The 23,548-nt window shown below is 65.9% G+C and overlaps 5 protein-coding genes across 5 annotated transcripts; 3 read left to right on the forward strand and 2 right to left on the reverse strand.

The window, feature by feature from the left end:
- Positions 1 to 3,752: 3,752 nt before the first annotated feature.
- On the reverse strand, positions 3,753 to 8,118 carry Sec1-1 (Sec1, SM superfamily protein). The gene is made up of 11 exons (XM_005774168.1): positions 7,435 to 8,118; positions 7,178 to 7,251; positions 6,643 to 6,753; positions 6,311 to 6,541; positions 5,716 to 5,982; positions 5,404 to 5,565; positions 5,264 to 5,329; positions 4,908 to 5,125; positions 4,321 to 4,445; positions 4,116 to 4,245; positions 3,753 to 4,037 (listed from the first exon to the last, which is right to left on the reverse strand). Exons 1-11 carry the CDS (start codon positions 8,060 to 8,062, stop codon positions 3,977 to 3,979), a joined length of 2,073 nt encoding a protein of 690 aa, XP_005774225.1. The 5' UTR covers positions 8,063 to 8,118; the 3' UTR covers positions 3,753 to 3,976.
- A 386-nt stretch (positions 8,119 to 8,504) lies between these two features.
- On the forward strand, positions 8,505 to 10,336 carry EMIHUDRAFT_558036 (glycosyltransferase, family 28). The gene has a single exon (XM_005774167.1). It carries the CDS (start codon positions 8,613 to 8,615, stop codon positions 9,624 to 9,626), a length of 1,014 nt encoding a protein of 337 aa, XP_005774224.1. The 5' UTR covers positions 8,505 to 8,612; the 3' UTR covers positions 9,627 to 10,336.
- Positions 10,337 to 13,312: 2,976 nt separating this feature from the next.
- EMIHUDRAFT_65238 (hypothetical protein) lies at positions 13,313 to 13,531 on the forward strand (the record flags this gene model as incomplete). Its single annotated transcript, XM_005774138.1, has 1 exon — positions 13,313 to 13,531. A coding segment is annotated over one exon (219 nt), but the record flags the coding sequence as incomplete, so codon positions are not given.
- Positions 13,532 to 14,925: 1,394 nt separating this feature from the next.
- EMIHUDRAFT_207838 (hypothetical protein) lies at positions 14,926 to 17,245 on the reverse strand (the record flags this gene model as incomplete). The annotated part of the gene is made up of 9 exons (XM_005774139.1): positions 14,926 to 15,207; positions 15,362 to 15,558; positions 15,667 to 15,725; positions 15,792 to 15,933; positions 16,015 to 16,069; positions 16,117 to 16,347; positions 16,422 to 16,541; positions 16,612 to 16,686; positions 16,766 to 17,245. 9 exons carry the CDS (start codon positions 17,243 to 17,245, stop codon positions 14,926 to 14,928), a joined length of 1,641 nt encoding a protein of 546 aa, XP_005774196.1.
- Positions 17,246 to 21,320: 4,075 nt separating this feature from the next.
- EMIHUDRAFT_463772 (hypothetical protein) lies at positions 21,321 to 23,410 on the forward strand (the record flags this gene model as incomplete). Its single annotated transcript, XM_005774140.1, has 5 exons — positions 21,321 to 21,908; positions 22,117 to 22,242; positions 22,635 to 22,787; positions 22,959 to 23,003; positions 23,241 to 23,410. Coding segments are annotated over 5 exons (1,080 nt in total), but the record flags the coding sequence as incomplete, so codon positions are not given.
- Between the last annotated feature and the right edge of the window lie 138 nt (positions 23,411 to 23,548).

Below are 23,548 nucleotides of genomic sequence, written 5' to 3' on the forward strand. Positions count from 1 at the left end.
TGGCGAACGGCACGTCCGCGTCCTTCTCTGCGCAGTGCTCCGTCTCCATGGCCTTGAAGAGCGAGCTGTCCACCATGAGCGGCGGCCCGATGAGCTTCTCGAGGCCTGCTCACAGGTCAAGGGCCGGGGATCGGCCGGTGAGAGAGCGCGGGTAGGGTGAAACAACTACTGTCGTGCAGCACGCCTCCGTAGAACTGCTCAAGGCCGCCGAAGCCCATCTCACCCTTGAACGCGTCGCCCTCCGCGGCGAACTTGGCGTTCAGCGCCGCCCCGGTCGCGGCGCTTTGACCGCGCAGCTTCTCAATGGCGGACCAGAGGGGCGCAGCGAGTCCAGTCAGCTTCACCGCCTCGAGCTTGCTCTCGAGGTCGGCGAGCGAGAGGCTGAGCACGTACTTAAACGGGTCGGTGCCGGCCGGCTCCTTAAGCGCCTCGGCCACCACCTCGTTGAGGGCGAGGGAGTCCACCCAGCCGGCGACGCCCCACTCCGAGGCGGGCTGTGCGTCGACCTGATAGGAGGAGAGAGGGAGGGGGTAAGGCGGTGGGGAGGGTGGCGCGGCGGCGGGAAAAGAGGGAGGCAGACGCGGACGCGGCGGCGGAGGAGAGGGAGGCGGCGGCGGACGCGGCGGCGGTGTGTGGGTGGGGGCGGTGGCGGTGGCGAAGGCGGCGGTGCGGGGAATGCGTCGGCCTTGCCGTCGCGCGAAGGGGCGGTCGCGCTCGGCGTGCCGACGTTGTGGAGCTGGTCCGTGAGTGACTGGTTCTCGTCCTTGAGCGACTGGGTCTCGTTTTTGGGCGACTGGTTCTCGCCCTGCTTGAGCGACTGGTTCTCGTCCTTGAGCGACTGGATCTCGTCCCTGAGCTTGCGCAGCTCCGTCTCGTTGTTCTTGGAGGCGGTGCAGCCCACTTGCGCATCTCCTGCACCGGGGAGAGCGCGACCGTGAGTAGGCATCGGATGGCGCCAGGGCGCGCGAGAGAGAGCCCTACCAACAGCAGCGGCAGGGGCGGCAACACGGAGCGCGTGGAACGGGGCGGTGGTAGAGGCGGTGCTGGTGGGTGGCGGGTGGCGAAGGCAGCTGGGGTGACCTGCTGTGTCGTCCTGGGGACCATCCTCTTCCTCTGCGGCCGCGGCCTGGGTCTCCGCGCGTGGCTCGACGTCGATGTCGGTCCCACCGCTGCCCGTGAGGGGCGGGTACGGCAGCGACAGTGGCGGGGGCGGTGGGGGCGGCGGGGGCACGCGCACGGCCACCGTCGCCGCCGCAAACGAGGCCGCCCCCGCCGTCGGCGCCGTGATCACCGGCGCGATCGAAGCCGCCCCCGCATCGAGGTCGTCCTTGAGCGACTGGTTCTCGTCCTGGAGCGACTGGATCTCGTCCTGCTTGAGCGACTGGATCTCGTCCTTGAGAGACTGGATCTCGTCCTTGAGCGACTGGTTCATCTCCCTGAGCTTGCGCAGCTCCGTCTCGTTGTTCTCGGCGGTGCAACCCACTTGCGCGTCTGCACCGGGGAGAGCGCGACCGTGAGTAGGCATCGGATGGCGCCAGGGCGCGCGAGAGAGAGCCCTACCAACAGCAGCGGCAGGGGCGGCAACACGGAGCGCGTGGAACGAGGCAGTGGTAGAGGCGGTGCTGGCGCATGGCGGGTGGCGAAGGCAGCTGGATGACCTGCTGTGTCGTCCTGGCGACCATCCTCTTCCTCTGCGGCCGCGGCGGAGAGATCAGCCGCTCTCGCTCCCCGAGGCTTGCCCCAAGCAAGAGCTCGAGCGAGAACGGAGGTTGCGGTAGCGCCGCTCTTCGGCATCACGTACTACTCCTTGGTCGTCGGCCTCCACAGAGGTGGCGGCAGCAATGTGCTCAACAGCGGCTCTGCTCAACAGCGGCTCTGCTCAACAGCGGCTCCCTCACACGCTTGGGCTCCGGCGGCGATCGATGACTGTCACGCTCGAGAAGAATTCTTAAGATACAAGCCTCTCTCACAGCTCGAGAAGAATTTTACGATCAAACTCCCTCGCACGAAACTAGGCACGGGACTGGCGCGCACTGGCACTAACACGGGTACATCAAGAAGAAAGAGTGTTAGAGTTGTTTGGTATTGCTAAAAATCTCTCTCGCCCCTCCCATTCCCCTGAGTGCGGATACACACACACATGTTAGTATCTCCCTCCCTCCGGCGATTATAAAAAAAAATTGCTTTAGCTAAAAGAACGGGCACGCATAGTCTCCCCCCTCCATTCTCTCCCCCTTGGCGCTCCGTGTAACGCGTACTAGTGTAGGCTAGGTGTGCGGGGCGAATGAGTGATGAAGTTAGTGCCTTGGTGTCCGTCCCCCATAATGGCTTCCCCTGATCTCTCTCACTTCTAGGGTACTCCCTCGGGCGTGGGGCTCCCTTATCCCCCCCCTCATCCCTCCCCTTTCTCTCTCCGAGATGACCCGTGCTCTACGTGCCAAGGGTCGGTCCTCAGGGAGGGGGGATTGGCGATGTGTCATCGTGGGTTGTTTGTCGATGGACGCCCAACAGTTTCGATTTCCCTCCTTAGCGCCCCGGGTAGAGCGTGGCCTCCCCTGGAGCCTGCCACGCCCGTTCTGTCTAAGCCCAGGGTTCAGCTTTCCAGTTGATCCTTATCGGACTGGTGAGTTCCGTCTAGCTGTCAGTGTGGCGTCGCAGGGAGTCGTTGGCGGCGGTGCTACACACACACTATGCCTGGATTCGTTTTCTCCAGAGGAGTGTTTTGTTTTGACAAGATTTTATGGGCTAGCTATCTCGCAGTACATGATGATGATGGGGTCCTGCGGGTGAGGGGTGAGGGGTGAGGGGTGAGGGGTGAGGGGTGAGGGGTGAGGGGTGGGGGGTGAGGGGTGGGGGGGTGAGGGGTGAGGGGTGAGAGGTGAGGGGTGAGGGAATGAGGGGTGAGGGGTGAGGAGTGAGGGGTGAGGGGTGAGGAGTGAGGGGTGAGGGGTGAGGAGTGAGGGGTGAGGGGTGAGGGGGTGAGGGGTGGGGGGTGAGGGGTGAATGGTGAGGGGTGAGGAGTGAGGGGTGAGGGGTGAGGGGTGAGGGGTGAGGGGTCGGGGGTGAGGGGTGAGGGGTGACGCTGAGGGGTGAGGAGTGAGGGGTGAGGATTGAGGGGTGACGGGGTGAGGATGAGAGGGATGGGGGGTGAGGGAGTGAGGGGTGAGGGGTGAGGGGGTAGGGGGGAGGGGGTGAGGAGAGAGGGGGATGGTGAAGGGTGAGGTGAGGGGTGAGTGGTGAGAGGTGAGGCAAGGGTTCGGTACTATGTTGGTAGGGGGGTTCGGCTGTTTGTGAGTATGGCATGTGGGTTAGGGGGGGAGGGGAGATGTTCCTGCTTGCTCGCGCCGCGGGCGGCGCAGACCTCGACGTATTGTTGCACAGAGTCAGAGGGCACTCTGCACAGCCACAGGCGTGATGAGGTGAAGCATTCTTGGCCGAACCGCCCGGGAGCGCGCGCGGCGAGCCAGCGCGCCTCGCCTGGTGCAGGGTTCGGACAGTTTCGATTTCCCTGCATAGAGTGGGATTTAAGCTTGAAGACACGCTGCTCTAGCACCATCGAGCGGGGTTGCTGAGATAGAACACGGCTCTGAGATGCGAGAGTGGCCGCGTTGCGCGTTTTGCTTTTGGCCCTCAGCCCACACGGGTGGATTTTGGGGCGCTGTGGACCCCCTACGCCCTAGTGGAGGGCGAGGCCAGAGCCGCAGAGGGCCCAGCGACTTGCACTTGGGACACACTTGAGTCCGGATTGGGAGATGCTACCGGCGATTTTTTGTTTTTTGGCCGCCGTTGCGCGTTGGGCACCAACCACCATGCTTGATGACTCGATTGCGCGGGAGCGAACTCCAAAACCTCTCAGCTGAATGGGGGAGTTTATTGGTTCGGGGGGTGTTCGACCGGGCTAATTCCACAACGCTCCGGCGCGCTGTAGTGCCGACTCACGCAGCGTGCGCCGGAGCCGGAGCCGCGCCTCCCTCCCTCAGGCGCGCTGCTCGACGCGCGACTCGAGCGCCTTGAGCTCCTTGAGCTCCATGACATACCTACAGGTGCAGTCGCGCCGCGGTCAAGTCCGCCGCCCTGACGTGGCGTGTGCCCGACGCGAGGCGGCGCGGTCGCACCGCTGCGGCGTGAGCAGCGCGGTCGCGCCGAGCATCACGTCGCACCCCATCTCGCGCCCAAGCTCGTGCAGCTCCCGTGCCTCCGCGTACGTCACGCCGCCCGCCACAAAGACGACCAGACGCCGCCCTCCTACGCGCAACCGCCACGTCGCCTGAGAGGGCGGACTTGGCACGCGGGCCGCTCCGCGAGCGAGAGGGGCGGTGCCGCCCCCCGCTCCGCCCGCCGCGCCGGCGGGCTCGGCCGCCGCGTCCGTCGCCCAGCTGGGCAGCCCGGCCGCCTCGTGGGTCGGCGTCGCCGCGGCGCTGGCGGCGAGATGTGGCCTCATGTACCTGGCGGTGTGAGTGGTGGGTGTGAAGACTATAGCCCGGCTATAGTCGCGCTCTGCCGGCGTGCGTACGAGCTCACTAGTCTAGAGCTCGCACTAGAGGCTGTCCTCGCATTCGCCTTTCTGGGGCCCAGCGCTGGCTTCTGACTGCCGTCGCTGTCTCTCTCCCTTGTCGACTGTCTGTGTGCGTGTGCGGTCTTGGGCCCCGGGGCTGTGTCTTTGCGTGAAGCGGCCAGCGTCTGGGGGCGGGAAGTCGGCTGGCCCAGCCGCGTGTTCAGAGCACCGCGTGAGGGCGAGGGCTAGGGGGACAGGGAGTGCAGCGGAGTACGGCCGGAGACGACGGGAGACGCATCCTCTCGAGCGCTGCTCGGGGGAGGCACGGGCCAGTACCTCGCCATCTCTCGCCGTCTAGGCACGAGACAGGGGGGGGAGAGGGGGAGAGGTTCCGCTTCTAGGGGTGTGGCACGGGAAGTCGTCCGACGAAAGCTCGCCGGAGAGAGCGCGCTGCGCCAGGCTGCGTAGCGGCGGCGTGAAGCGCGAGACGTCGTACCCCGACTCGCGCACGGGTGCGGCGGACGCGGCGGGCTCAACAGCCGGCTCCGGCTGCTTTCTCTGCGGCGGCTTTGGCGGCTTGAGTCCGTGCGTCAGGTTGACGTTGAGGTGGAAGAGGTTGAGGATGGCAACCTGGCGGGCGGGGCGGGGGCGGGGGGAGGGGGGGGGGAGGTGGTGTGGGTGGGTGGGGTGGGGTGGGGTGGGGTGGGGGAGGGGGCTCTGGCCAGGCTGCACGTGCAGAGCGGGTGGTGGGGGGGCGGGGGTGTGCTCCTGGTCCTCTGGCTGGATGCCCGCCAGCTCGAAGAGCTCGCGCCGCACCTCGGGCTTGATCCCCTCCTGCTCACAGCGAGGGGGTGTGAAGAGACGCCGTTCACAGCCTCGCGCCCCCCACGGCCGCGTGGTCCCCGCTCCTGCGTCACCACGTACACCATCAGCAGCCTCAGCGCGTCGATCGGCGAGCGCGCCGTCGCGTCGTCGGCGAGGAGGGAGCGCAGGTCGGCGAGCGGGGAGGTGCACGGCTTGCCGTCCGGGCTGCTGCCGCACGCCATCGCCTGCTCGAGCAGCGCCGCCGCCTGTGGAACGGAGGAGGGGAGAGGGGAGTCGGGAGGGAGGGAGAGGGGGGGGAAAGAAGAGGAGGAGAGGGGAGGGGGAGGAGGAGGGGAAAGGGAGAGAGGAGAGGAGAGGACACAGAAGACGACGGGGAGGAGAGATCAAGCTCCCGCCTCGAGCCCGAAGGCCTCGTAGCGCGAGACGAGCTCGGAGACGAGGGAGATGTGCAGCGACCAGCGCCCCATCGCCTCTTGGAACTTCGGCATCGCGCGCAGCCCGGCGGCCATCTCCGACAGGTCGGCGTTGCCGCTCGCGAGGCCGGCCGACGCCTCGTTGTCTCGTAGAAAGGCCTTGTAGTCCGCGTCGAGCTCGACCGTGAGGTCTGCGATGTGCATGTGCCGGTAGCGCAGCCAGAGCGGGTCCGCCTCGTTGAGAAGGACCTGCAGGGAGAGTTCCGAGAAGCTTCCGAGAAGCTTCCGACACCCACGCGTTGGTCGCGCCACCTCGGCGGCCCTTCTCGCCGCCTGGTACTCTCTCGGCTCCTCTCGGGCCACCTCGGGTGACCTCGGGTGATCTCGGGTGATCTCGGGCCATCTCGGGTGATCTCGTGGTGATCTCGGGTGATCTCGGGCCACCTCGGGCCATCTCGGGCCACCTCGGGCCATCTCGGGTGATCTCGGGTGATCTCGGGCCACCTCGGGCGATCTCGGGTGATCTCGGGCCATCTCGGGTGATCTCGGGTGATCTCGGGCCATCTCGGGCCTCCACCTCCTTCGAGAGGCTCTGCCCGCTGTTGCCGACGTACGTGTAGCGGTAGCGGTCGCCCTCAGCGACGGGGAGCAAGTCGTGCACCATCGCCTGGTAGGTGAACTCGTGCAGCAGCGGCGAGAGCGGGTCGAAGGCGCGGTCGAGCACGAGCAGCAGGGGCGGCGGCGCGCCGCTCGCCGCCTCCTCAACCGCCGGGAGGGCGCCCGCCCGATCGAGCGCGTCGAGCTTCTCCTGCAGGTGCAACTCTCGCTGAGGCGATCTCGCGTGATCTCGGGCGATCTCGCGTGATCTCGCGTGATCTCGCGTGATCTCGCGCGATCTCGAGGCGGCTCCTGCGTGGCGCAGGCGATGGCGGCGGCGACGGCGGAGGTAGCGGCGCGCACGATCGGTGCGGCGCCGAGGGTGGTGAAGAGGGTGGCAAGCGAGGTGCCGATCTTGTGCACCTGCGCGGGCGTGTCGGGGACGCGTCGTGGGCGTGTCGTGTGCGTGTGTCGTGGACGTGTCGTGGGCGTGTCGTGGGCGTGTCGTGGGCGTGTCGTGGGCGCGTCGTGGGCGTGTCGTGTGCATGTCGTGGGACGTGTCGTGTGCGTGTGTCGTGGACGTGTCGTGGGACGTGTCGTGTGCGTGTCGTGGACGTGTCGTGCGCGTGTCGTGTGCGTGTCTGGTGGGGAACGGACGCTGATGCCGGCGCACTTGTGGATGGATGAATGGATGAATGAATGATGTGTGGCTTCGGTGTGAGTCGACAGATGAGGCGACGTGTGGTCCCGATCCGGGCACCGTGGAGAGAGAGAGAGTGAGGTGAGGAGAGTGTGAGGTGGGGAGAGTGAGCTGCGGTGTGGGGAGAGAGTGAGTCGAGGAGAGCACCTCGTGCAGCCTCGCGCGCTTGGCCGGCTTGTCTGTGTCGATGCGGAAGAGTGTCGCGAGGGCAGACGGGGCGCCTTCGGGGGGGAGAGGCGGCGATTGGGAGGAGGAGATAGAGGCGGCAGGGAGGAGGAGGAGGAGGAGGAGGAGGGGAGGAGCAGCTGCGGCGAGAGGGAGGGAGGAGCAGCTGCGGCGAGAAGCGCGCCCGGCGAGGGGGAGATATGGGGAGATGCGGCGGGGAGATATGGCGAGAAGCGCGCCCGGCGAGGGGGAGACAGCAAAGAGGTCGGCCTCGCGGAGCGAGAACTCGAGGTGCACCTCCTTGAAGGAACGGACCCGTGGCATCGCTGGCGAGGCCTTGAGCTTGGCGACCAGCGCGTCCGACACGCGCGACGAGAAGAAGAGGTGCGCGCTGGCGTACGCGGGAGCCTTTGGGTTGCGAAAGTCGTCGATGAGGCGGCCGAGCGACTCGACCGACGGGGTGAGGAAGTAGAGCGCGGGCAGCGAGGTCAGCTGCTGCCGGCGCAGGTAGTTTCCGTCCGGCCCTCGCATCGTGATGTGCTCCACCAGGTGCACGCCCGCCTCCATCAGCTCCGACACGCGGAAGAGCGACGAGATGACGGGCATGGTGACGCCGTCGACCAGCAGGACCGCCCCGCAGGGCATCGCGCGCAGCGTCCCGAACACCTCTGACACCAGGCGCTGCCTCGCGCGGTCGCGCAGCGACGGGCCGCCAGAGCCCGACGGCGGCCCGTCTCGCGCAGACACGCGCTCGAGGCTGTACACATCGGCGTAGGCCGCGAGGCTGGACCCGGCCGGCGCGTCGGCGGCCGGGCCAGCCTCGACCGCCTCCGCCTTCTTTTTTCGCCGGAAGAGCGAAGGGGGCATCGCACGAGCTTGTAAGAAGAAGGCCGAGGCGAGGCGGCCGTCGAAGGCCGTCAAGGAGGGCCGGCCGAAAAAAAAAAGGCGGCGGTTCTCACCGGCCCTCGCCAACGCCTCAAAAGTGGCGCAGAGTGAGGCGGCGCACCGAGCGAGCGCGAATAAAAAATCATTTCCGCCGCCCCGCCGCCGTGCTCCTCGCCAGCGGAGCGCGTCCCATCTCCGCCGCGGGGGCCGCCAAACCCGGCCTGGCACGACAAGGGCGCGGACTGGCACACTCACGAAAAGAATTTGCATTACGTTGCTGTGAAGGGAAAGGTTGTTTCACTTGTTGTTTCATGCGAAGCTCGGCGCCTGTCCTGTTGCCGAATCGTTTTCACAGTGTGGCTATCTCAGAGTACGCGAGTCGGCTGGCTATCTCGGTCAGACGCCATCCAGGCGCTCGCTTCCACTCGGCCTCGGCCCAGGCGCACCCCGCGTCCGCTGACTCACCCCGCGTCCATTCGCAGGCGCGCGAGATCGATCCGTGTGCCTCCCGCGTCCTCTGGCACAACGCACCATGCGGGTCCTCATCTTTTGCGTCGGCACCCGAGGTGACGTCGAGCCCTTCATCGCGCTGGCGCGGGCGGCTGAGGCAGCCGGGCACGACGCTTTGGTCTGTTCGACGCATGAGCACGAGGACCTCTGCGCACGTTCCAAGGTCTCGTTTGCGTCCGTCGGCGAGTCCATCGCAGATGATCCAGAGATGTTCAAGATCGCTTCGACATCTCTGGCCGCATTCGAGGCGGGGAAGATCACTGCCGCCGAGATGCAGAAGCAGCAAATGGCCATGCTGACGACCGTCCTCGGTCGCGTCAGCCTTCCGCATTCACGGGCCCTCATGGCGATTCTGGACGCCGCGGCCTCGGAAGGAAAGCCCTTCGACCTCGCGATCGCAACCATACTCGGCCACCGGAGTATTCAGCCGCACCTTGAAGCTCGTAACCTCGTCTTGATGCTCGTCGATCTCCAGCCCATCTTCCGGACGAACTACGGCAACCTGCCGATGCAAGGAAGGGCGGAGGGCTTCCTCGGCTCGAACCTGATGTGGTGGTATCGCAAGGCCATATGGGGCGCATTCCAGCGACTAGTGTGGGGCGCATTCCTCAAGAAGAATGTCAACGAGAGTCGCACGCTCGCGGGCCTTGACACGCTGTCGTACGTCAGCGAGTACTATGCGCGCATGCACCGCGCGCCGACGATTCTGGGCTATCTTGAGGAGCTCACGCCGACGCCATACCCGCCAAAAACGAACGAGCTACGCGACGTGCGCGCACAGGGCGTCTTGATGCTCGACGACCACGCCCGATCGAAGCGCGAGGCGCTACCCGCCGACCTCGAGGCTTTCCTCGCAGCAGGGCCACCTCCCGTTTACATTGGCTTTGGCTCGATGCGCCTCGCCGCGCGCCACGTGACGACGGTCGTGCTGCAGGCATTTGTCGTCGGCTCGAGCCCCCCCCCCACATCTTTCCCTTTTTCTCACGTGTGCTGCGCACCGGCTCACGTTTTGCCCGCGTGTGCGCGCAGGCCGTGAAGCAGGCGGGCGGGCGCTGCGTGCTCGCGGCCGGCTGGGCGGAGCTTGGCACGCATCAGCTCGACCCGGCGTCTGATGGCACCGCAGAGCTGCTCAGCTTCGCCAAGTCGAGCGTCTTCGAGATTTCGAGCGTCGACCACCGGATGCTGCTCCCGCGGTGCGCGAGCGCCGTCTGCCATGCGGGCGCGGGCACGTTTGCCGCGGTCCTCCTCGCGGGCATCCCGATCATCGCGTGCCCGTTTGCGTTCGATCAATTCGATTTCGCGCGTGCGGGCGTCGGCGCCGGTGTATCGCCTGGCTTCGCGCCACTCGGCCGACGTGCTTGCAGATCTCATCCTCAAGGCGGCCGCCGAGCGGCCGCAGATGGAGCCCAATCTCAAGCGCATCCAGGCGGCCATGTCGCCGCCCGATCGAACCGCCAAGGCCGCCGTCGCCGCCATGGTGGACGTCCTGCGTGAGCACAAGGAGGAGTCGATGTGGACGCGGCCCGTGCCCGAGGATATACAGCCGATCCGCTTCAGCATGGGGGACGCCATGTCCATGTGCCTGTCGCGTTGAGGCCAACTCGACCACGGGCGGCACGGTCATGATGTGCCGGAGCTCAGCCCGCGCGGGCGATGGATGGCATGCTCTTGTCTCGCTCCTATAGCAGAAACAGTAGGGGGAGGGCTCCCAGGGCTTGGAGTTTTTTCAGTTGCAACCATTTCGAGATCCACACACTCCCTATTGCTATAGCCTATACCCTATGCCTAACACAGATCTATCTGTGATCTGAAGAAAGGAAACAAGGGTTGACAAGGGGAGGGGCTAGTGCCATTTCACTCTGACACGCTAATCTTGAAAACGTCTCCAACGGAGCTCCGTGTTGCTTCCAGCGCCCACACGCCCCGCCCTACACACCCACACGCCCGCGAGCCCGCTCTGCCCCCCCCCCCCCCCCTCTCCCTCGCCTCCTTTGTGGGCCGCCGCACAACACTCACCCAGTCTTGGAAGAAGAGAAGTAAAATTCTTCTTTGCACGACACTGGGCGGCACGGGACTGGCGCGCATTGGCACTAACACAGGTACACCACGGGAGCCGTAAGAAAAAGAAAGAAAACAGAGAAAGGAAGAATGGGAAGGCACTCCACGCACCGGAAATTCTTCTTCGCAAGGGTGGCGATCGGCTCGGCTGGAAGGGGGCTTTTGTCGCCTTCGGCAACACCGAGAGGGCGCTGCTCGACTTAGTGTTAGGGGGCATGCTGCATGGCCCCGGCCCGAAGGGGGGGGGAAGGGGGGAGGGAAGCTGAAGATTCAAAAGCCGAAGCCGCGGCCGCCGAAAAAGAAGAGGGGGAGAGTGAGGGGGAGGCGGAGGCGGGGGCACCTGTGACGGCCCGCTACGAGAAGGGCGACTACCGGTTCGCGCGGGAGAAGAATTGCGACCTGCGTTTGCTCGACTTCGAGACGTTCGGCGGCTTCGGGGACGGCGTCCGCGAAATTCTTCGGCAGGCGGCGGACCAGCTGAGTAACAAACTTTCGCACGCTCAGCACCTCGATGAGGTCACATGGACCACCAAGAACTGGCACGGGCTGCAGATGCAGCGCTTGTCTGTCGTTCTCCACACCGCCGTGGCGTGGCAGACGGTGAACGAGCTAGCGTGCGGGGACAGCGGCATTGTGCACGGTGCTAAGTGCATTGCCGTTCTCAACGGAGTCGCTTAGGCGGCTCCGGTGGTGTGCCGGTGATAGTACTAGCACGCGCCAGTTCGCACCTGTGTCGAGCCTGTCTGCTGTGAGAGTGAGTTCTTGGAGCACTTGGAGTGCAGTCATTAACCGCACATCCAGGGCCGGGGAACTAAGAAAGAAAGAAAGAAAGAAAACAGACAACCCAAGGGAGGGATGGGAGGACGGCACGCCGCCACCACACAGGGATTTTAAGGAGAGGGGTGTGATGCGCTAGCCGTCGCCCGGGGAGCTAAGAAAAAGAAAGAAAGAAAACAGACAGCCCAAGGGAGGGATGGGAGGACGGCACGCCGCCACCACACAGGGAGCTAAGAAGCGCAGACACTTCTGTTGTTTAAATTCTTCTTCGCTGCCGCCATGAGCGGCGCCATCAGCCTCGTGCCCGCCGACCTTCGCCAGGGCGACCTGGGCTCGCTGCGCGCCCTCCTCGCCGGGTGGACGCGCGGCCCGGCACTCACGGCCATGCTCGACGCGCGCCTCGAGGCCGCGAAAAAGCACACGCTGCTTACTATCGCCGCTCTGCACGGGCAGGCCGACGCCGTGCGGCTGCTGCTCGAGAGCGGCGCGAGCGTGGGGGCGACGACGGGCCGTGGCTCCACCGCGCTGGCCATCGCGTGCCTGGAGGGCCAGCTCGAGTGCGTGCGGCTGCTCCTCGGCGCCAACGCTGACGCCGACCAAGCTGTACATTGCGTGCGAGAAGGGCCAGCTCGAGTGCGCCCGGCTGCTCCTCGGCGCAAGCGCGGCGATCAACCAAGCCAAGGACACCGGCGCGACGCCACTGTTCATCGCGTGCCAGAATGGCCGCCTCGAGTGCGCCCGGCTGCTCCTCGGCGCAAGCGCGGCGGTCAACCAAGCCAAGAACAGCGGCGGCACGCCGCTGTACATCGCGTGCGAGCACGGCCAGCTCGAGTGCGTGCGGCTGCTTCTCGGGGCCGGCGCGGCGGTCAACCAAGCCAAGCAGAATGGCGCCACGCCGCTGCACATGGCGTGCCAGGAGGGCCAGCTCGAGTGCGTGCGGCTGCTCCTCGGGGCCGGCGCGGCGGTCAACCAAGCCAAGGACGGGGGCTTCACGCCGCTGTTCATCGCGTGCCAGCAGGGCCACCTCGACACCGCCCGGCTGCTCCTCGAGGCTAGCGCGGCGGTCAACCAAGCCAAGGACGGGGGCTTCACGCCGCTGTTCATCGCGTGCGAGAACGGCCAACTCGAGTGCGCCCAGCTGCTCCTCGGCGCCAACGCTGACGCCGACCAAGCTAAGGATGACGGCGCCACGCCGCTGTACATTGCGTGCGAGAAGGGCCAGCTCGAGTGCGCCCGGCTGCTCCTCGGCGCAAGCGCGGCGATCAACCAAGCCAAGGAGTGCGGCTGCTCCTCGGGGCCGGCGCGGCGGTCAACCAAGCCAAGGACGGGGGCTTCACGCCGCTGCACATGGCGTGCTACCAGGGCCACTCCGCCGTCGTGCTCTGCCTGCTGCGGGCGGGCGCAGACGCAGCGGCGCGCACCTCGGCCGGGCGTACGGCGCTGCAGCTGGCCAAGGAGAAGGGCCACACCGAGTGCGAGCGCGCCTTTGAGGCGGCGGCGAGGGAGGCGAAGAGAGCGGAGATTGAGGCGAAGGTGGAGAGGGCAGTGGCCGAGAGGGCGGCGGCAGAGAGGGTGGAGGCCGAGAGGGCGGCCGAGGAGGCTGCGGCGGCGCTGCTGGCGGAGGAGGAGTCGGAGAAGTGCGCCGAGGAGAAGAAGAAGGGCAAGAAGAGGGGCAAGAAGAAGAAGCAGGGCGGCGGGGGCGGCGCTGGGCCGTCGCAAGAGCCCGAGGCGCCGGCAGAGGAGGCGGCGGAGGAGGCGGTGGCGGCGGCGGAGGAGGCGGAGCTTGCGGCGGCGCTCGAGGAGAGCGCGAGGCTGGAGGAGGGGAGGCGGGCGGCGGAGGCGCAAGGGTCGTCCTCGGCTGCAGAGGCGCCGGCTCCGAGGGAGGAGGAGCCGCCGGCCGACTTCATCTGCCCGATCACGACCGAGCTCATGAGTGACCCGGTGATGGCGGCGGACGGGCATTCTTACGAGCGGTCGGCGATCGAGCGCTGGCTCGCGACCAAGTCGACGAGCCCGATGACGGGCGAGGCGCTCGTGCACACCTTTCTCGCCCCCAACCACATGGTGCGCCGGCAGATCCGGGAGTGGGAAGAGGCGCGGGCTTGATCGCGATCGGTCGAGCGGGGTGGGTGCAGGGTCTCTCGGAACTGCCGCGGTTGGGCCTTGAGCGTTGAGGACCGCTGGGCTCGACGTGTGTCGTGGCCAGCGCCACACAGTTTCGAAAACATAGGTGCGTGACGCAAAATAAGAGCTGCGGCCGTACACGTCAGTGTATTGTCTATGATGGACAGAGTGGCTTCGTGAAGGATGGATATTGAAAAACATTCGAACAAAGAAAAAGCGACGGAGGAACCGGCAGAGGATGCAGTGACGTGACACACACACACACACACACACACACACACACACACACACACACACACACACACACACACACACACACACACACACACACACACACACACACACACACACACACACACACACACACACACACACACACACACACACACACACACACACACACACACACACACACACACACACACTCACACACACACACACACACACACCGCTCACCCACGCGCACCGGGCCTTGCACTTTGAATGCCGTTGGGGCTCCTGTCGTTAGACGTGGAGACGCGAGGGTTGCCCCCCCTTGCCCCACCACCTCGTGTGTGTGGAGAAGTTTACCTTACCTCACCTTACCTTACAGTGGACACTCGACAGACTGAGATACCGCCGCACGCGTGCTATGAGGTGCTTTGCGGCGCACGGCGCACCACTGAGTCTCCAGACTCCAACCGACAAAAGCCCGCCCCCCGCCCCCACCCCCCGGACAGAAAAGCCCTCATGCACCGAACCGTACTGTAATCGTACTCGTCCAGTCCGCCCGCCGCCTCCCGGATCCGGTACTGTGATCTGTGATCTGTGATCTGTGAGGGTCCGCCCGCAGGCGCATTTTGTATACCGAGGCGGTGCCCGGTGCCGAGCGCAGGCAGAGCCCGCAGGTCGGACCTTAAGACAGCGTTGTAGATACCTGGGCGAGGGTGGTGGCGTCCCCGAGGGTTTCAGCCACACAGCTACCATTGGAACGCGACCCACACAAAGCACCAAAGTTAGGCATACCCCCCGGCGCAGTGTCCCCCGCTATGTGTCGCCGTTCGTCGGGGCACGCTATCCTGTGCAGTCAGGGCAAGTGGGGGCGGGGTGGACAGCCCAGGCCTTTTTGTTTCCTGGGACCTCTCTGCCCAGTCCGGGGGTGCGTCGAACCTTCCATCACCCTGGGAACGTCCGGGTGTTGGAAGTAAAGCGGATATATTACTTTCAACAACCGCCAACGCACCTGAAAAAAGAAAGTCCTTGGCCGCTCGATATTGAGGCCGGCCCCTGCGGACCCCATGCCTCCTCCCCGCCCCACTCTTTCTCGGCAGACAAGCTCGAAGCTGAAGGGTCCAGATGTACAGTGCAGCAATGCCAATGGCCTGGGCCGGCGGCTCTCAGTGCAACGTCAGCCTCGGGTCCTGCGCGACGCGGCGGCTGTGGCGGCACTGACTCAGGTCGAGCGCCTGAATCTGCTCGGGCGAGAGCATCAGGTCGTCCGCCACGCCGCCCAGCACCCGCTCCAGCTCCTTGACCCTCTTTCGGAGCGCCTCGAGCTCCTCGCGCTCGCTCGCCGTCAGTGGCAGTGGCGCGAGACCCTTCTGCGAGACGGTCTTCTCGTCCTCCTCGGGCTCAGCGAGGGCTGCCCCGGCCGGCTCGTCGACTGCGGCGCCCGGCAACTGCCGGTCGAGAAGGAGGACGCGGTAGACGATGAGGGCGGCGCACAGGAAGCCTGTCAGCGGCACGAGTAGAGGGTCTCGGGAGGGAAGGGGGAGAAGGCTTTGGAGAGATCCGATCTTTCATCTCGTCTCGGCTCTCCCGCGTCTCGTCTACAGCTAGCTCGCCGCAGGAGGGGAAGATGGGCAGTAGCTCCCACTTCCACTGCGTGTACAGCCAGGCTCCGACGATTGGGCCCATGAAGCCGGCGATCGCCTGGATGGAGGAAGACGTTCCCTGCACCGCTCCCTGTGAGTTCTTGTCCGCGTAAAGTGAGAGCAGCGTCGTAAAGCCCGTGTTGTAAAAGGTGAAGCCTGGGCGCAAGTGGGCGAAGCGCTGTAGCAGGGCGTGGGAGGGCGGTGGCGTAATCTCATTAGTCCAAGCTGACGCTTCCCGCTCCGTCTCGGATAGAACTCTCTCACCGATCGCATGTCCGATTGACATGCCCATGATAAAGACCATACCGCCGTCGAGCGTGAACCTGCGGTGTGCCGCTGATAGGTCCGAAAAAAGGATCTTGCCACGAGTGTGCATGGGAATGGGGAACCTGCCATCGCATGGGCCCGATGTGCGGGAGAGGAGGCAGATCGCCCAGCCCGCGCTCGCCATCGTCGCGCCCAGGATTGCCACCTGGTGCTTGCCGTACTTTTGTGCCAGCTTGGCGAAAAGCGCGAGGTTGGCAAAGATGCCTGAGCGCAGCGGGGGAGGCACGGGGAGGGGGGGGGGTGATCTTGCGGGCGGCGCGAGCGGCGTGACGCTCCGGGCTGTACCAATTGAGCCGGTGACTGAGGTGATAAATCCAAACTCGCCCGCGCCCCATCCAAACTGCGAGCAGCGCGGGGCGAGTTGGATGCGCTGGGGGTGGCATCGACCTGCCTCCAGAGCTGAGCCGCTCCTATGGTCGGGTCTGGGGCGCGCGCCTTGTCGAAGAGCCACAGACCAAACATCATCATGAAGACGCGGAACCCGAAATTGACGAGGAAGCCCGCCGCGAAGAGCCAGCGGATGATGGGCGCCTTGGCCTGCGCCAGCTCCGAGGTGGCGCGCCCGCCGTCGGCGGGGCCCTTGTCGTCGGTCTTCTTTTCGCTTCTTGGAGGCTCGTCCTAGGCGCGTGCAGGTGGCGCTAGGGTGGCGGGTGGCGTGGAGGGGCACGGGTGCAAATGCGACGGCGGCTGACCAGGTAGAAGAGACCGAGCAGGAAGCCACACATGGCCAAGCCGGACGCAACGTAGAAGGGGAACGCGTTGCCAAACTGCGAGAGGCCGCCGCCAAAACCGGGCCCAAAGATGAGAGCCGCCTAGGGACGGGGTGCCAGCTGAGGAAGGCCGCGGGAGAGAGGGCTTAGTGGGAAGAGCCGCCTGGAAGACGGAGCCGAGCCGCGCGCGGTAGAGAGGCGACTTGTCAGGCGGGAAGGCGTCGGAGATGTAGGCTTGCGCGAGAGGCTGAGGGGGAGGCGATAGCTCACGTGAGCTGGTGGCCGGAGGTCCGGGGATGCTCAGCGATGGTCGGGGCGCGAGGCACCGGGGAGGCGGAGAAGAGCCCTCCGATGAAGCGGCCGGCGAGCAGGCCGGTGTTGGAGCCAGAGAAGCCGATGACAAAAAAGCCGAGGCAGGAGCCTAGGAAGCCGACCATAAAGAAGGGCCGCCGTCCATACTTGTCGCTCAGCTTTGTCATCGCCGGTGTCGAGAAGATGGAAGCAAACTGGTACAGCGCAGAAGCGGCGGCCAATACTCTGGGGGCATCGTCCCCGCAGCTATCTTCCTCCGGCCCGACGTCGCGCGTCTCGATGCCGTCCTCCTCAGCGGAAGGGATGCACGCGGCAGGCGAGGGCGGCGGAAACAAATCCCGCGCAGAGGCATCGGAAGTGTCCTTGGCGCCGAGGCAGCCAAGGTTCTCTTTGATGATGAAAGGCATGACAGGGACCGCCATCAGTCCGCCGAACATGTCGATGAAGACGGAGAGGTAGACCACCGCAACCCCAGTCGGACCATGGAATTTCATGAAGTGCTGCGCGTCGCAAAGGGTCGTCGGGCCGTTTTGCGGCCGTCCTCTTCGACTTGGGCACTATCAATTCTTTTTACGGTGTACCTGTGTTAATGCCAGTGCGCGCCAGTCCCGTGTCGTTTGCAAGGCCAAAGATCCTGCTTGTTCTTTTTGCGGCGAGGAAAAGTCTTTTTGCAGGGTGACTTCAGAGTACCGCACGCCCTTGAAAGCGAAATCCAACCTCTGGTTTGGGGGTGACGCATGGAATTTCTCCACAGGGGATTTCTCCGTTTACTCGCAGCTAGCGCGAGAGAAAAGGCAAAAAGAAAAGAGAGAGGAGAGCCTTTGAGCCTTGGCACCAGCCAGGCAGTGGATTTGGCCCTGGCACCAGCCTTGGCAGTTGATTTGGCCTTGGCACCAGCCTTGGCGGGCGGGCACGCGGGACATGCACAGGCGCCAAGGGGCGCAGAACCGACCTAACCCGTCGGAGGTGGGGGGAAGGGAGTCCCGCCGGGTTCCCCTGCACGAGCGCGAGAGTAACCCCAGGAGGGCCAAGATGAGCGGTGCGCGCAGGGGTCGGCGTGGAGGGCGAGGAACGCGCCGCGCGGGCGCCGCCTCACCGGCCTTCGCCAACGCCTCAAAAGTGGCGCAGAGTGAGGCGGCGCACCGAGCGAGTGCGTGAGCCCCGTGGCTCCAACCGGGCCCTTCCTTTTTTGAGCAGGAAGGTGTGCCGCCGCGCGAGCGACGCTCCGAGATCGCCCGAGATAGCGCGGCGCGGCCCCGAGATCGCCCGAGATTGCGCGAGATCGACCGAGATCGCGCGGCGCGGCCCGAGGCGAGGTGAGATGGGTTGGGAGCAAGGGGGCGGAAGTGATCAGTGCGGTAGATCGGTCAGTCGGGGCGCGTGAGCCGGACTTGTGAGCCGGACGGCTTTCATTTCTCTCTGCGTTCTTGCACATGGAGTGCAAGATACTCGTTCTGTTGCCATCCCAAGCTGTCACTCCCACGAAACTATGCCGGCATGGCGGTGCTCGACGGCAAGCTCTACGCCGCGGGCGGGTGTCGCACTACCACGCACATGCGCCGAGTGTCCCCTACGAGGGTGTCCTTGTGTAGTAAGCCGTCCACTCCGCGAGTGCCACTCGGCGGGGTCGCAGCTGCCTCTGAAGGCGCCGAGAGGGACACAAGATGGCGCAAAGAGCAAAATCAAGATTTTGTAACGCGCAAGCTGTGCCACAGTGAGGAGTGAAATGGAACTAGCCACACGGCACACGCTATGCGGCCGTCGGCCGTGTGCGGTGTGGCCGCTGGCCGTGGCCCGCCGAGCCCGAGCCGCGAGCGCCGTAATGCGTAAAGCAATTGCTTTATCGTATTGTGTGAGCTGTGAGAGAACGAGAAAAAAATGTCCGACCCAACGCGGCCAAAGGATACCCGGGTATCCAGTTATCACGATAACACACACACACACATCACGATAACATCGCAGCGTTTTTCTCTTTCGCGGCGCTTCTTGAAAGAAGTCGCCGCCCCGCGTCCCAAAGGCTCGCAAATAAGCGCTCCGCCACCACACGCTGCAAGGCGCATGAGACGTCACTGCCCCCCGACGTCTGCTTCATCCTAGTCGTCGTCTTCGTCGTCCTCCTCCTCGTCGTCTTCGCGTCCCCCGTAGATGGAAGCGATGAGGCGAGTGTAACGGTTGTACTCACCTTCCCGCAGATTTCCGGCGGCCACATCCCTTTCCATCTCTTCGAGCAGCGTTCTCGCGTGCGCGAGAGATGTCTTCCTCTTCTCCTCCGCCCTCGACTCAGCGGCGGCCCGCTCGGCGGCCCGCGCGGCGGCGACCTGCTCGGCGGCGAACCGCGGCGAGGCCGAACAGGTCGGCCTCGCCGCACAATGCTTTTCCTACTTCTTCTCCAATTTTTTCACATGCCACTCCCATGCCATCTTTTTCCGCCGAGAGCCGCGAGTTCTCGGTCTTGAGCTGGGCGTTCTCGGTCTTGAGCCGCGAGTTCTCGGCCTTGAGCTGGTCGGTCCGAGGACCATTGCGCGACTTGCTAATGCGTGACATATCTGCGCGCGGGGGGGTAGAGGGGTGGCGGGGGCGGGGGCGGGGCCGTCTCCGGGACAAACGGTGGGCTGCCGTAGCGGCGGAGGGGGTACGGGAAGGTGGGAGTGTACCCTCCGGGACCGGATCGGGTCGAGGGGGGCGGCACAAACTGCGCGCCGGCGCTTCTGGCGCAACCGGCCAGGGTGCGGAGGGGAGAGCGACGCGGTGCGTCCGACTGGTGGGCGGCGCCGCATACGCGCCATGGAGGGCGGAAAGGGGGCGGGCGCGCACGTGAGAACACGAGAAGAGAGCGCGTGGAGCGGCTGCGGCGTCTGGAGCTTCGGGGATTGATAAAAAGAAAACTGCGCATGTGAAAACCGTGGGGAAAGTGGTATCAGTGTTCAACAAAACAATTTGAAGGCCTTTCTCGCCAGTATCCACGGCCGTGCGTTTTCTCTTACGCGGCGCTTCCTGTCAGCAGACTGAAGTCGCCGTCCACCTCGAGGTAACGGTTCTTGACTCGAAACGCGGCAGGCTCTTAGGAACCCTATTCTAGGGCGCCAGCCTGTGCCTCGGCCATCCCTTGAGGCGGCCGTCGTACGCTTGAGCCACCGGCCCATAGACCACGCCGCTGCGTCCGAGCAGGTCGCTGCACGCGGCCACGCGCCGCTCAACCTCCGCTGCGGGATCGCTCTGCGCGAGCAGCCAGCGCACGCCGCCCATGCCCGTGTGCGAAAAGGTGCGCAGCTTGTGCAGCAGCAGCGGCGTCGGCAGCGCGTACGAGAAGTGCCAGCCGAGAAAGGCCTCCGTCGGCGGGCAGCGGCTCGCCATCCCCGCGCGCCGCCGCGCTTGCGCAGCTCGCCGTGAGAGCGCAGGGCGTTGCGGAACCAGTCCGAGTCCGTGCGGAAGAGTATGGAGGCGTGCCAGCTCTGGTTAACGGCGCACTTCTCGCCGTGTAGAAGAAGCGCAGGCGCGCCGCCATGCAGCCGATCTGGCTGTCGTCGAAGCTGCGCATCGCGGCGGGGTCGAGCAGCTCGTCAACGTCGGACACGTGCACCAGCGCGTGGGGATATTCGCCCGCGAGGTGCGTGTTGACAAACTTCCGCTGTGCGATCTCCCGCGTCCACGGGTTTTCATGCCGTGCTTCCGCCGCCGAGAAGGGCACGCTCACGAGCTGCACGTTGTACCGGCGGCGCTCGGCGGCAGAGAGCGCCAACTAGAGAATCAGGCTGTCCTCGTAACTGCCAACCTGGTGGAGCGGTACGACTTGGCTACGAACGCGTGGGAGGCGGTGTCGTCGATGCTGACGGCGCGGGCACAGTTTGGGATGGCGGTGCTCGACGGCAGGCTGCACGCTGCGGGTGGCGTCGGACGAAGACGACGGCGCCCTCAGCTCAGTCGAGCGGTACGATCCCGCAACGAACGCGTGGGAGGAGGTGGCGCCGATGGCAGAGACGCGGCATGAGGACGTCGCGGTGCTCGACGGCAAGCTTTATGCCATGGGTGGCATCAACAATGGCGCCCTTGGCTCGGTGGAGCGGTACGATCCCATGACGAACGTCTGGGAAGAAGTGGTGCCGATGACGAGAGCGCGACACATTCATGGCGTGGCGGTGCTCGACGGCACGCTGTATGCTGTGGGCGGCGCCCACAGCGGCCACAACAACGCCCGCCTAAACTCGGTGGAGCGGTATGTCCCGGCTGCGAATGCGTGGGAGGCGGTGGCGCCGATGGCGAGCGTGCAGGCTTATCCGGGATGTGTCTCTGTCTGAGATTACTTTCTCGCCCGTCTCTCGACGTCTCAGGTCCCAGGGTCGGAGTCTCGGGGCGGTGCGACCGTGAAAATTCTGAAATACTGAGCCGACACCCGTGATTTTGAAAGCGTGGGTGTCCTGTGTGGCCACAGTTTTAGATTGTCATGCCGCGGTGATTTTTTTAATTTTTTGCAATGTTGACGCCGTCAAATGAGGCGGATGAACACCGCCGAAGTGCAAGCCTCGAAGTGAGTCGTTGCCTGCCTCACCCCTCGCCCTCCCCGCCCTGTCGATGGAGCCTCCAGCTCGTGGTGCGGAGTCGCAAGAGCACGTCTTGTCGCCGACGAGGCGTCGATTTGGCGTCTGGTCGTCCTCGTCGTCCACGACCCGCTCGTCTCGCGGTACGGGCTCCCTCTTTGCCCAGCTCCGCCCCGGGTCGGCGGCGGCGGCGGCGGCGGCGGCGGCCGAGGCTGCTGCCGAGGCTGCTGCCGAGGCTGCTGCCGCAGCAGAGGCGGCGGCGCAGGCAGCCGCGTGGGAGAGGGCGCACGCCGGCGACGGCGATGGCATCGCCTCGGCCACCGCTTCTGTCCGGTCGTCCGCGTCCGACGCCGAAGCATCGTGGGCATCGGCGGACCAAGATGCCGGCGGGCCGTCGTACTGCTCGGCGGTCGCGTGGGCGGCGGCTCGCCGCGCCTCGGCGGCGGCGGCCGCTTCCGCAAAGGCGTCGCAAGCGCTCGTTGCAGACCTCGAGCGGCCTCGCCCCGGCAGCGCCGGCCTCGCTGGGCGCTCCGGCGGCTCCCCGGCTCCCCTGAGCACGTCCCTGCTGCAGCGGCTGGCGCCTCCGTCGCCGCGCCGCCGCCTCAGCCGCGCCACCTCCGCGGTTGCGCCGTCGTGTCAGCGGGACAGTCCTCCCGGCGCCGCTCAGCGGTCCCTGTCGGAGCTGCCGGCGAGGTGGAGGCCGCGACTCGAAGCCGACGGACGCTGTCGTCGCGTTCAAGGCGGCGGCGGTCGCTCGTCGGTCCACGCCGCGCCGCCTCCCTCGCCGAGCTGTGAACGGCGTCTCTTCACACCTCTCCTCCCGTGAACAGGTCCACGCCGCGCCGCCGCCCCTCTCGCGGCGGGCTGCGAGCGGCGGCGCGCTGCCGCCGATTCGAGACCGCTGCAGCGAGCACAACTCCTCTTTGGGGGAGGCGCCCCGGGGGAGCGGCGTGCAGGTGTGTGCGCGCCTCGCCCACGCCGCGCGCGCACCGGCGCCTTGCCACTGGTCCTGGCGCTGGTGTCTCTCCTGGTGGTAGCAGGCCACTTCTGGCGTGATGGATCGGAGGGGTGTGGAGGGAGGGGGGAGGGGGTGGGGGGCTTGCCCCACGCCACCTCTGCCCCACCACCTCGACGCTCCGCCGCACGGGGACGTCTGCACAACGCCTCACCTCTGCTGGTCTCTACCCCGCCCTCTACGCCTCACCCCTCTCTCCCCCGCCGCTATGCCCCACCCCTCTCCCCCGCCGCTACCCCTCACCCCTCTCCCCCGCCGCTACCCCACCCCTCTCCCCCAAGCTACCTCACCCCTCTACCCCCCGCCGCTACCCCGCCCCCGCTACCCCCTTAGGGCTCGCCCCACTCGCTGCAGCAGCACGCCGCGGCCACCGACTCGCTGCTCGTCTCGGCGCGAGATCTGGGGAGATCTGGGGAGATCTGGGGAGATCTGGGGAGGTCTGGGAGGTCCGGGGAGATCCCGGGAGGTGTGGGGAGGTATGGGGAGGTATGGGGAGGTATGGGGAGATGTGGGGAGATGTGGGGAGGTACGCACCGCCTCCACTCCTCTCGTCTCGGCGCGGCAGCGGCGGCGGCGCGCCCCCGCACACACACCTCCCCACATCTCCTCACACCTCCCTCCCCGCCCCCCCCTCCCGCCCCCCCCCCCGGCTCCCAGGCGCGGCAGCAGCGGCGGCGCGCCTCCTCGTTCGACGGCGTGCGCGTCTCGCTGCAGGAGCGAGAGGGGGCCACGAGATGACCGAGATTGATGCCCGGGATGAGCCGAGATTACCCGAGATTGTGATGCCCGGGATGGCCCGAGATGACCCGAGGTGCCCCGAGGCTGCCCCGAGAGATGAGCCCAGATGGCCCAATGATGGCCGAGATGCCCCGAGATGCCCCGAGATTGCCCCGAGATTGCCCCGAGATTGCCCGAGACGACCCGCGCGTCGCGCCGCAGGAGCAGCTCGTCTCGAAGCCGCCGCCGCCGCCGCCGCCGCCGCCGCCGCCGCTGCCGCCGCCGCTGCAACACGCGCGCAGCTCCGACTTTGGAAGCGATTTTGCGGGTGACTTTGCCTCCCAGCGGCGGACCTCGTTTGGCAGGAGCGAGTCGTGGCAGAGCGAGGAGGCGACCTCCCCCCCCCCCCCAAATACACACACACATACACGCTCACACAGACTTTTTCGGACAGCTTCCACTCACGATTGACAAACCTGCAAAGTGTGATGTTCACGATTACTGCTACTGCCTGGGGGAAGGCACTTCGT

This window comes from Emiliania huxleyi, assembly GCF_000372725.1.
Source record: "Emiliania huxleyi CCMP1516 unplaced genomic scaffold EMIHUscaffold_32, whole genome shotgun sequence".
In the NCBI taxonomy this organism is placed as follows: Eukaryota; Haptophyta; order Isochrysidales; family Noelaerhabdaceae; genus Emiliania; species Emiliania huxleyi.

What these genes read in the sequence shown, in the direction of transcription:
- Sec1-1 (XM_005774168.1), bottom strand. Translation starts at nt 8,062, where the DNA reads ATGCCCCCTTCGCTCTTCCGGCGAAAAAAGAAGGCGGAGGCGGTCGAG. An exon ending in CCATCGCCTGCGCCACGCAG is followed by an intron (nt 6,542 to 6,642) that starts GAGCCGCCTCGA and finishes TTGCACCTGCAG; the next exon opens with GAGAAGCTCGACGCGCTCGA. An exon ending in GCATCCAGCCAGAGGACCAG is followed by an intron (nt 5,126 to 5,263) that starts GAGCACACCCCC and finishes CCCGCCCGCCAG; the next exon opens with GTTGCCATCCTCAACCTCTT.
- EMIHUDRAFT_558036 (XM_005774167.1), top strand. Translation starts at nt 8,613, where the DNA reads ATGCGGGTCCTCATCTTTTGCGTCGGCACCCGAGGTGACGTCGAGCCC.